Raw genomic sequence first — 12515 nt, forward strand, 5'->3', positions numbered from 1 at the left:
TAATTTCAGATACGGCTATTTAAATTCCAGTTCGTAATCATGTTATGGCGAGGGGATGTCCTAGTCTCGTTGGCGGCACCGTGACATGAAGGCAAATATCTATTGTAGCCATTTTAGGATGCTGGAGTATTTTACAAGTAGATGAGGCTTGTTTGCCACGTGAGATCGATTCTGACATCCTAATTGTACATACATACTTTTCACACAAAAAAACATAACATACATGTCTGTAATCATGTTGTTATTTATGCCATAGTATTTGCAACATGGATGATCATATACTCCAAGCCTTGTGTAGCTGTGTTATGTGACGCCGTTGATGCAATTCACTTCTCAGTGCGGTTTTTTTTTTCCGATAAAGGCCGGATTTTATTAGCTCAAAAGGGAGCAACAAGGGGATACAAATGCGGTTAAGTACCACATTAGTTCTTTTACTGGATAGAGTCCATTTTTTATACCGCTCCTTTACCTTTGCAGGACACAGTGACTCGCCTCAGTTTCGCTGATACACTTCTGTGTGCTAATGCGGTTATAAAGCTTTCATCACACCTCTGGAACGTTTGTGTGACCTTCAAGGCGTTGATGAGCACTGAACAACGGTGGCAGTTCAGCAGGAATTGACTTGACTGGCTGAGTTGGATGGGTTAGTTGTGAACTGAGATTCTATGGATGCGTGATATTTTAGGCTGAAAATACAGTGAACGTGACCCTCATACCAACTTGTCATATCAGTTTTGAGTGATGAAGAAATGGCACGGTGGTTCTGTCATAGTATGTTTGTTCCTAATCTTGATGTTAAGATATGTGATATTGGATAGCCCGCTTGCTGAAAGATCTCTTCAGTATGTCTTCCAACAAAATAGCACCGCACAGCTACACTGGTTAGATGTTCCAAACCCACCTGCACTTCAGAATCCACAGAACTTCTCTCAAGTCATATCAACTGAATTGCTAGCTTCCAACCTTTCCATAACAAGAAATCTCTCTGATAGAGAAATACAGACATTGCATTCTTGGAATCATCTGAGGGACCTTGTAAATAATGCCCACATCCTACCAGATGGATTGGATGCAATCAAGGAAGCTGGAGTTGCATGGAGGAAGCTAAATGCAGCCCTTGAATATGATGACTCAGTTGTTTCATTCAATGGTAGCACACAGCATAAGGACAAAGAGAAGCAATGCCCATATTCCATTAGAAGAATGAATGTTACAAGGGTGGGTGATAGATTTGTCTTAAGAATTCCGTGTGGGCTTATTCAGGGCTCTTCGATAACTATTATTGGCACTCCTGGTGGTCTTCTGGGTAATTTTAAGATAGACTTAACTGGAGCTGCAGTCCCTGGTGAACCAGACCCTCCAATTGTGCTTCATTACAATGTCCGTCTTCTTGGTGATAAACTTACAGAAGATCCTGTAATTGTCCAAAATACATGGACTATAGCTGATGATTGGGGTTCTGAAGACCGTTGCCCATCTTCTGATTCGGATGCTAAGGACAGTGTAAAAGGTATCCATTCTTTCTCTGGTCCATATCTTACATTATTTCTTTTTTTCGATAAAGGGCATTTTTATTGACTCAAAATGTAGCATCAAGCGGATACAAAACATAATGAGCATCACCCGGCCTCTGCATAACTAAGATGCACATAGCCAAACAAAAACAAATTGAAAGAATATAAAAAAGACGACATATCAGCAATAGTAGGATCATGGTGAATACCCATGGCATGGTATTGGCATTGCATGTGAGTTATTCCTTCTAGAATCTGGTTCTGTAATCAGCAAATTTTATCCACCTTGTTAAAAGTTACTTGGCCCTGTATGTACCACCATAAATATGTACTGTGTTGAGGTATTGTATTATCTGATATCACTATGTCTGTCTATTTTTTTGCACACTTCTTATTTGTACCCTTAAGACCTGTTGAACAAAATGGATTTGGGTCTTGGTAAACAATATGTATTTTCTTTTGATGGCAGGCTTGACATATAGTTTTGTTTTCTGTTGTTTTTCAGTGGACGATTTGGAAAAATGTAGCAGCATGGTGGGCAAAGCCCACAAACAGATCTTGGCCTCAAAGTCACATTCTAATTTTTCAAGCATGCAACCTACAAGGAAAACAACTGCAGAACCTAAAAAATATTATCCCTTCAAACAAGGATATCTTGCTATAGCAATTCTTCGTGTTGGAGCAGAGGGGATCCATATGACTGTAGATGGGAAACATGTCACTTCCTTTGCATTTCGAGAGGTGAGTTGTGTATAAGATATTTGTTTTGCTATTGCATTTTGTAACAGTGTCTAGACAAACTGATTTTGCCAGGGTAACAATTTTGTTGTTGTGTCTTCGGATGGTCTGTGAAAGTTATTGTTCCATACTCTCATTATCGAACTATTTTCTGTCCATGTTTCAAAGTATGTTCTTATTACTAATCTACCACATTTTTACCAGGATTTGGAGCCTGGGTTTGTTGGGGAAGTAAGGATTGAAGGAGATATTAAATTGCTGTCTGTGCTAGCGAGTGGCTTGCCTACAACAGAGGATTTTGAGCATGTCACTGACTTGGAAATATTGAAGGCTCCACCTGTCCCTACGAATAAATCCATTGATCTTTTTATTGGGATATTCTCTACAGCAAATAATTTTAAACGCAGAATGGCGGTTCGAAGAACGTGGATGCAGTACGATGCTGTCCGTTCAGGAAAAGTCGCAGTTCGGTTCTTTGTTGGCCTGGTAAGGATGAAAGGCACATGATATTATATCTTACAGTAATTTGTATGCCATATAGTAGTTATACCTACATAAATGCAATATGTGTACATTTGTCAAATAATAGGTGTAGAGCTGCATACCACAAGGCTCCATTCATGTTTTTCCTCACAAACAAACATGCTTAGTCCTCACTTTGTGCGTGGTTGGGGTGGGGGGTATCATGCCTGTGCAGTGACCACCTTATTGAAGATCTTTCTCCTTTGTTGATTGCATTTGCGTTCACTGTGTACTTGCTTAGCCCTCATCACAAGAAACAATCTTTGAAATTTTGTCAAAACTCTTCTTGTGTCCTGTTGTATACTAGAATTACCGCTCTTCACTTCATGGTCAATACTCATGTACCCCTTTGGCTTCTTTGATAAATAAAAGCATAAAAATGAGGTGGTGAACGAGGAGCTCTGGAACGAAGCACGGACATATGGAGACATCCAATTGATGCCATTTGTTGATTATTACAGCTTGATTCTTTGGAAGACGATTGCCATTTGCATATATGGGGTATGTATATACTTTTTGAGGAGAATTTCTTCAATTTCTTTGCGGGTAGATTTTTATTTGGGAGTACAGTGGAACCCTGGGAACTCTGCCTGCAGCCTGCATTTTCTGACATCACTTTTGTTGTGCAGACAAATGTACTTTCAGCCAAGTATGTTATGAAAACCGATGATGACGCTTTTGTTCGTGTAGATGAGATACTTTCGTCCCTACATCAAGTAAATATCAGCCATGGACTGCTGTATGGTCGTGTCAATTCTGATTCTCAGCCTCACCGAGATCCGTATAGCAAGTGGTACATAACTTCAGAGGTAACATTTTAAATTATATTTTTTTCTATTGCACAATTATGCAAGCGTGTTTTTAGCACAGGGAAAGTCTTTATCTGCGCGATGGAAATTTAGTTTTTGTTCAAACCAATGATGGAAACTTCACCACTACTGTGTTTTGGACGGCCATGTATATTGTGCATTATCATTTATCATGTAGCAGATGCTTAGCAAATGTTTCCGCTGTTACCTGCCTTTATGTAGGAATGGCCTGAAGAGAGTTATCCCCCATGGGCACATGGACCAGGGTACATTGTATCTGAGGACATAGCAAAAGAAGTTTACAGGAAACACAAAAGAGGGGAGCTAAAGGTATGCACCCTTCTAAAATTTGTAAAAGGGCACCCTCTTTTCCAGCAGAGATAATTAATTCTCTTCAGTTGCTTCAGTCTGAAACTTGAAGGCAGCTTAGAGAAAACACCATGCTCTCCAGCCGTTTGTCCCTGCTGTGGTGCGGAATATTAACCGGCGATTTTGACTTGCAGATGTTCAAGCTGGAGGATGTGGCGATGGGAATATGGATCAATGAGATGAGGAAGGAAGGCATTGATGTCACGTACCAGAACGATGGAAGGATCTTGGTGGAAGGCTGTGAGGATGGGTATGTGGTTGCCCACTACCAGGAGCCAAGGCAGATGATGTGCCTCTGGGACAAATTCCAGAAAACAAAGCGAGGAAACTGTTGCAACGAGTAAGGGTGAACGATCTTCTATGTTCTGATGGCTACTGCTTGCTGGCATCTAACGGCAAGTTTGAGAACATCCATGAAAGAGGAGCCAGAGAGCTTCTCGCGGATGGTTTCTGATCACAATTGACAGGCCACAATTTTTTTCTGACATCGGCCATTCTTTTGTGTCCGTGTTCTGGAGTAGTTCCCTGGCTTACAACCATATATTTTTGTAGGAGATGTAGTAGGTCCCTTCGGTTTTGGCCATAGGTAGGGAGGTGTGGCTGCTTGTAACATATCATACGAGAACGTAGGGCTACATTTTTAGGATAGTTGGGAGGGCCAGCTTTAGCCAAGAAAAATCAGTGGATGCATTTTGCATCCGTGTAAAGCTATTCGAGAACCACTTGTATAATTGATAGTCCACTTGTGTTTCGTATTGGAGCAACTCTAGGGGAAGTGCATGGATGAACCCGGATACATATGAATCCACTTTGAAAAACACATTTCTAAATGCTAAAAAAATCTGGAAAAAAGTTGCACGGGTATGTCTCCATGTTCTATGTGCGTGCATAAAGTTTCATGAAAAAATAACTTTTTTGTGACCTGTGCAAAAAAGACAATAAATTGTGTTGTGTAACACTATTTAGAAGCACTGAAATTCGTCTTTTTTGTGGAGACAAAACAAAAAGACATTTTTCATAAAACTTTGTGCCGTGTGCACATATTTGTGAACATGTATGCGTGATTTTTTTTTAATTTTTTGACGCTTTAAAACATGCTTAAAATGCATTTTAAAAAAAAATGGGTACATATGCCCATGGGTGCAGGGGTGCCCTCTCGCAACTCTAGGCACTATATTCTCGTCCCGCAAAATCATTTTACGGTTCCTTCTAAAACGATTTTGCAGGAATTGATGCGCCCTGACATAACAGATCTGCTATCGCAAACTGCAAATTTAAAAATATACATCATACATAGCTCCTGGCGCTACAAAGTTCATCACAACACACCAGGGTTCATACATAGATAAATTTAGATCTAATAGATAGGGAGGCAGTGGCTTAGTTGTTGACGCCGAGGAGGAATGCCTCCACTGACCCGCGGCAAGCGTGGGCGTAGGCGTGCTCCTCCTCCGCTGTGGTAAGCATGTCGGCTGCCCCTTCTTCTCCGGATAATGGTTAATATCTAGGAGTGGATAATGGTTTATCATGTGTGTTAACATGCATTTAAAATAGTTATAATGTAGTATGATAGGATGGTATCCTTCTCTGAATGATTCAAGTGGCTTAACTTGGCACATGTTCACGCATGTCGTTGAATCAAAACTAACAAAGCCTCCATGATATTTATGTTCATGGTGTTTTATATCATACCCATGCTTGTATTCAATGTTGATTAATCTCAATGCATATTTATGTCAATTGTCGCTCTCTAGTTGGTCGCTCCTCAATCTATATGCTAGCCATCACTTGTACTAAGCAGGAATACCGCTTGTGCATCCACTTCCTTAAACCCAAAGTTATTCCATATGAGTCCACCATACTGATAACCCACAAGTATAGGGGATTGCAACAGTTTTCGAGGGTAGAGTATTGAACCCAAATTTATATATTTGACACAAGGGGAGCCAAAGAATATTTGAAGGTATTAGCGGTTGAGTTGTCCATTCAACCACATCTGGAAATTAATTATCTGCAGCAAGTAATCAGTAGCATAGTAATATGATAGTTTTGATAGTAGTGACAACAACAATAATAACCGTAACAGTGATAGCAGTAATTTTGTATCAAGTGTAACAATGATGATAGCAGTAGTAACTTAGCAGAAACAATATAAGATAAATTTGTAGGCATTGGATCGGTGACTTGTTGGATGATATTCATCATGTGACAGTTATAACCTAGGGCTATTCGACACTAGCTCCAGTTCATCGATATAATGTAGGCATGTATTCCGTAAATAGTTATATGTGCTTTATTAAAAGAACTTGCATGACATCTTTTGTCCTACCCTCCCGTGGCAGCGGGGTCCATATTGAAAATTAAGAGATATTAAGGCCTCCTTTTAATAGAGAACCGGAACAAAGCATTAACACATAGTGAATACATGAACTCCTCAAACTACGGTAATCACCGGAAGAAGTCTCGATTATTGTCACTCCGGGGTTACCGGATCATAACACGTAGTAGGTGACTATAACTTGCAAGATCGGATCTAGAACATGGATATAATGATGATAACATAAACCGTTCAGATCTGAAGTCATGACACCCGGGCCCAAAGTGACAAGCATTAAGCATGGCAAAGTCATAGCAACATCATTCTAAGAACATAGTGGATACTAGGGATCAAGCCCTAACAAAACTAACTCGATTACACGATGAATCTCATCCAACTCCTCACCGATCAGCGAGCCTACGAAGGAATTACTCACTCCCGGTGGGGAGCATCATGGAATTGGCGATGGAGAAGGGTTGGTGACGACGAAGAACGAAGATACCCCTCCCTGGAGCCCCAAATAGACTCCAGATCTGCCCTCCCGAGGAAGAATAGGGCTTGGCGGCGGCTTCGTCTCGTGAATCGCGATAATTCTTTCTTCCTGATTTTCTCTCCGAAAATAGGATTTTATAGCGTTGGTTTCAAGGTTAGTGGGGCCACCAGGTGGGGACAACCCACCTGGGCGCACCCTGGTGGGTTGTGCCCACCCAGGTGCCCCTCTCCGACAGGTCTTGACTCTATAAATTCTTATTATTGATATAAAAATCCTCGCAAAGTTTCATTCCATTCCGAGAACTTTTATTTCTGCACAAAAACAACGCCATGGTAGTTCTGCTGAAAACAGCGTCAGTCAGGGGTTAGTTTCATTCAAATCATGCAAATTAGAGTCCAAACCAAGAGGAAAATCGTTAGGAAAAGTAGATACGTTGGAGACGTATCAACTCCCCCAAGCTTAAACCTTTTCTTGTCCTCAAGCAATTCAGTTAATAAACTGAAAGTGAAAAAGAAAAACTTTTACGAACTATTTTGCTCTTGTTTGCCCCACCCAGGTTTTCAGCCAACATTATAACTAACCATGTCAACAATAACTCTTAAAGATTATAATAACTCATATCAATGACATAATCAGCTAGCGAGCAATAATAAGATATCTCAAACATCAACACATTGTCAAAACAACCATGATATAATATGATAATAGTGGTATCTCGCCAGCCCTTTCTGAGACCGCAAAACATAAATGTAGAGGACCTCCAAAGTTCAAGCAGCGAATATACATTGTAATTCATGGTAGAAAAGATCCAGTCATGATGCACCCAACATTAGCTACACATAATGCATAAATCATGACAGCTGTGCTCCCTCAGTTTCCGGTGCTTGTTTTAGAAGGTGGTGACACAACATAAAAGTAAATATATAGTCCCTTCGCAGAGGGAAGCAATGATTTGTAGAGGTGCCAGAGCTCAATTTTTAAAACAGAGGTAAATGATATTTTGAGGCATGCACCCTTCTCATTTACTTCACGACTATCAGTTATCAATATCTCCCATGCTAAACAAGCTAGTGGCGGTTCCCAAGCGATAAAAGTAAAGGTTTTGACTCCATTGGAAGTTTTTGTTTGATTATTCGAGCTATTAACTCCTTTTGTATTTTGCAGTTTGGGACTGGGCATCCCTAATACCGCCCTTTTCTCGTGCGATGGTGAGTGAATAAACACTCGACCCGAGAATAACCCGCTTAGCATGGAAGATACCGACCACCTCCTGTCGTTCCATGAACGATCCAGGCACACAAAACGGATAATTTTTTTAGAAGTTTTTAGAGGTGGCACATGCAAATTTACTTAGGACGACAGGGTAATACCGTATATAGGTAGGTATGATGGACTCATCTGGAATAACTTTGGGTTCAAGGTTTTTGATGTACAAGAAGAATTCCCACTTAGTACAGGCGAAGGCTAGCAATTAGATTGAGAAGCGGCCAACTATAAAGCAACAACGATCATAACCGTACATTATGCATAAGTAACATTGGACAGTAGCATGAGTAGGATATGAACACCATGAACATAAATATCATAGATGCTATGTTGGTTTTGATTTAACTACATGCATGAACATGCGCCAAGTCAAGCCACTCGAACATTCAGAGGAGGATACCATATCATCATACGACATCACAATCATTTTAACGCAATGTTGATATCCAAGATAAATCATTATCAACTCCCAGCTACTTATGCATGGCATGAGAAACTATAATCTCTAATTTTCATTGTAAACATGTTTAATCATAATGGGCTGAATCATAGATACTAGGTTAAACATATTTACACAGACAGAACAAGTCAAGTTCATACCAGTTTCTCTCTGCCACAGCCAGTTCATCAAATGTCGTCATTATTGCCTTCAACTTGCATGACCGAATGATACGAAAATAATAATAGTTCATGAGTGCCGTGGACTAAGCCGGAATCTACAAAAATTTTATTCAACAGAAGAAGACAAGGTAAAATGCGCTCTCTATTAGTTCAACAATTACTCAAATGAGAGCCACTCAACATTTTCATCGTGGTCTTCTCCTCGGTACAACTCGAATAAAAAGAAAAGAAATTCAGAGAAATATACTAAAATAATTTTTGAGTTTTTGGTTTTCTTGAACAAGCAAATAAAAAGCAAAAACAAGAAAAACTATTTACGCGGGAAAGCTCCCAACAAGCAAAAGAAGAACAAGAAAATCTTTTTGGGTTTTCTTTTTAATATTAATATTACAACTAAGCATGCATGGAAAGTAAACTAGCTACAACTATTTTTTGGGTATTCTAAAGTTTTTCAAACACACAAGAAGAAAGTAAGAAAAATAAATCTAAGCAACACGGACAAGATGAATAAGTGGGCATGAATGTAATGTCGGTGAGAAACACGTACTCCCCCAAGCTTAGGATTTTGGCCTAACTTGGTAGTCGATCAATAATCTGGACATTAGTTGGCGTGGTAGCTCACGGAGGCTCTTGGTGCGGATGTCTCGGCCCACCGTGCTGCCTCCACTGCTGCGTTGTGAGCTCGGGCCTCGCTCTCAAGAACAAAATATCTTTCTTTACTGTGATAATCAAAAAGAGTAGGCGCAGGCAAATATGTGTGCACAACAGATGTTTGGTTAAACATTAGATTGTAAGTGAAATTATCAACTTTTCCCCTAAGGATCTTATGTTCTTTTAAAGTTTCAAAATCTAAATATTACGTGGGTATGATAGGATCAAAGGGCAAAGGTGAAACACCCAGCCCTCATGCTAAACACGTGGCATAAATTTCACGATAGAACCAGCCACTGTTAGCATTATGCTGGAGTCTGCATGCAATAATCACTCCAAGGTTATAATTCCTTTCACTAGTGAGAGCGGTGCGAATGAGGCTCAAGTCTGGCGCACAAAGTATGCTGCAGTATTGCTTGCCTACTATGCATTTTCTGTAAATAATGCAAAATACTGAATTGCGGGAAAGTGAATGCTCTTTATTCTTCCTTGTCTCACCCCCTATTTTCACCGTAACAAAGGCTAGTCAAGAAGGATTCGAACTCAACCCTGGATGGCTCATCAAGAGAACCCCAAAATGAAGTTTGCAATGGTAACCAAAATTCTCTAGTGGAATAGTAAATGGTTTATCATAAAGCATAAAAGACACCCTAGACTCATGAGGGAAAAATGTTAATCCTTTGACAAATGATTTAGTGAGAAGTTGGCGTTGTTCACACTTATCTGAAATGTAGGGATCGAGGCCGGCATTTTGAACATATTGCTCAAATTCCTCCTTAATGCCCACACGCACCATATATTTGTCGCAAGGCCATAAGAATATTTTGGTGGCAGCATCTCATGTGGAACTTTCACTTGGTTCAACATAAGAACGGCGAGCAGAACTATCACTAGAGGATGCCCCCGAGGATCGTCTCCTCGAAGAACTCCTTCCAAATAGGTTCATCATGTCCGCGTACAATTTTCTGGAAATAAAATTTTTGGGGGTGACAAAAATTTGTCAACAAATCTTTATAAGATTGGTAGCAACTACTCATAGGGATACATAGAAGCCATAGCAAGCATTCAAACTACTTATAACACTAAGAATTTAACATGCAAGCACATCTACAGCAGCACCAAGAGTAGCTAAATATTCAAAATATAAACCACTAATGCAAAAACTAATTGGACAAACGGTGGAGTCATATACCAAGCAACAATCCCTCGAAACAGTTTTGGAAACGGAGCTTCGAGCAAAGAGATCGAAATTCGCGGGTTTGAGCTCAAGAACACAGGAGAGAGAGCAATGGAGATTTTTTCTAGAGGTAAGTGATGATTTGGGATAAAGAGGTAAGTGAGGGGGCCCACGTGGGGACCACAACCCACCAGGGCGTGCCTAGGGGTGCTGGCGCGCCCAGGTGGGTTGTGCCCACCTGGTGCACCTCCCTCTAATGTTTATTGCACCAAAAATTCTTAAATATTCAGAAAAAGTTCGTATTAAATTTTCAGGGTATTCTGAGAACTTTTATTTTTGGGTCATTTTTTATTGCACGGGAAATTCAGAAAACAGACAAAACATGGCATTTTATTTTATTTAACTAAAAGATAGGGAATAAAAAGTAGGGACCGAAAGTAGTGCTTACTAAATTCATTAACTTCATACCGTTCAAAAATGATCCATTAATAAGGTTGATCAAGTCTTATTAACAACCACTTTCGATTAGCATGAAAGCGAAGAACTTTCGTAAATCACTAGGTTACCTCAATGGGGATATGCATTTCCTCAACAATAAGCATTTCATATTTCTTTTTGACAGTAGTTAGAGGTATTTGAAAACTTCCAATAGTGATTGTTGGAGATTTTTCAATAACATTAATACCATTCACTTGGAATTGTTTCTTCAGAAAGTGCACCGTATGCTCATTGCCATTAATAAGAAAAGTGACCTTGCTTTTATTGCAATCAATAACAGCCCCTGCAGTATTCAAGAAGGGTCTACCACGGATAATCGACATGTTGTCGTCCTCGGGCATCTCAAGTATAACAAAGTCAGTCAAAATAGTAACATTAGCAACAACAACGGGCACATCCTCATAGATACCGATAGGTATGGTAGTTGATTTGTGAGCCATTTGCAAAGATATTTCAGTAGGTGTGAGTTTATTCAAGTCAAGTCTTTTATATAAAGAGAAAGGCATAACACTAACACCAGCTCCTAAATCACATTAAGCAGTTTTCACATAATTCTTTTTGATAGAGCAAGGTATAGTTGGCATTCCCAGATCTCCAAGTTTTTAGGTACTTCTTCATACTCCATCTTTAAAAGTATAATTAGCAAGCATAGTGGAGATTTCAGCTTCCGGTATTTTTCTCTTATTTGTGATGATGTGTAACACCCCGGTGTAATGACGCTACAGTAACCCTTGGGGTTAAGTTAATCATTTTGCTAAACAAGTGTTTGATCATCCTTGGTTCTCTCTCTTTTTAAATTCAAGTTGAATTCAATTTCAAATTCTGAATGAAATTCAAAATTGCTCAAACATGAAAGCTAAAATGTTCATCATGTGCCAATTAATCCATAACTAATATTGGTAGTGAACCAACATTTTTGCAAAGTGTTTAAGTGGCCTAAACTACTTAAAACAGTGACCTAAGTAATAAATTAAATGCCTTTTTAATTTATAAAATGTGCAAACTATTTCAAAAGTCTCACAATCTTTTTGTGGCAGTGCACATTAATTCTTCGAAATTGTTTTGTCCAGTGGCATAATTTTGCAAAGTCATTATTGGCTAAAAAGAAAATGCAAAAGCTGCTAGAAAAAGAAAAAGAAACAAAAAAAAATAGAAAATAAAAAGAAAAGGGAAACCCCTGCCCCTGGGCCTAAGGACACAGAGACAGGCCCAACCGGCCAGGCCCAGCTCCCCGCCCCGATCGTCTCCCCACTGTTCCCCCGGTGCGCGTCGCTACAGGAGGCTAGTCGCCGCTGAACCACCTCGCCGGCGACAACCCCCGCGAGAGGATGAGGCCTCCACCGTCCGACGCCTCGGTCCCCTCCTCCCTGCCACTCCCAATTCCCCTCGCCCACTCCGCCTCTCCCTCTCTCCACAAGATCCCTCCTCGCTCTCCCTCTCGCTCCCCACCTCAATCGAGCGCCACCGTCACCATGGCTGTGCCATAGCCGCGGCCACTGCCCACCCCGCGCCTCGCCAGCACGTCCACGAGACACGCCGT

General features: G+C 40.3%; 1 protein-coding gene across 1 annotated transcript in view; it reads left to right on the forward strand.

Moving 5' to 3' along the window:
* LOC119329841 (beta-1,3-galactosyltransferase GALT1-like) overlaps positions 1 to 4736 on the forward strand; it is a 5806-nt gene extending 1070 nt beyond the window's left edge. The window contains exons 2-8 of the mRNA XM_037602941.1: positions 478 to 1510; positions 2020 to 2255; positions 2457 to 2738; positions 3147 to 3275; positions 3404 to 3583; positions 3806 to 3913; positions 4087 to 4736. Of these exons, the coding sequence (XP_037458838.1) occupies positions 742 to 1510; positions 2020 to 2255; positions 2457 to 2738; positions 3147 to 3275; positions 3404 to 3583; positions 3806 to 3913; positions 4087 to 4296 (1914 nt within the window). The 5' untranslated portion in view covers positions 478 to 741 and the 3' untranslated portion in view covers positions 4297 to 4736. The remainder of the gene's footprint in view (positions 1 to 477; positions 1511 to 2019; positions 2256 to 2456; positions 2739 to 3146; positions 3276 to 3403; positions 3584 to 3805; positions 3914 to 4086) is intronic.
* Positions 4737 to 12515: the final 7779 nt, after the last annotated feature.

This window comes from Triticum dicoccoides, chromosome 7A, assembly GCF_002162155.2.
Source record: "Triticum dicoccoides isolate Atlit2015 ecotype Zavitan chromosome 7A, WEW_v2.0, whole genome shotgun sequence".
Taxonomy (NCBI): domain Eukaryota; kingdom Viridiplantae; phylum Streptophyta; class Magnoliopsida; order Poales; family Poaceae; genus Triticum; species Triticum dicoccoides.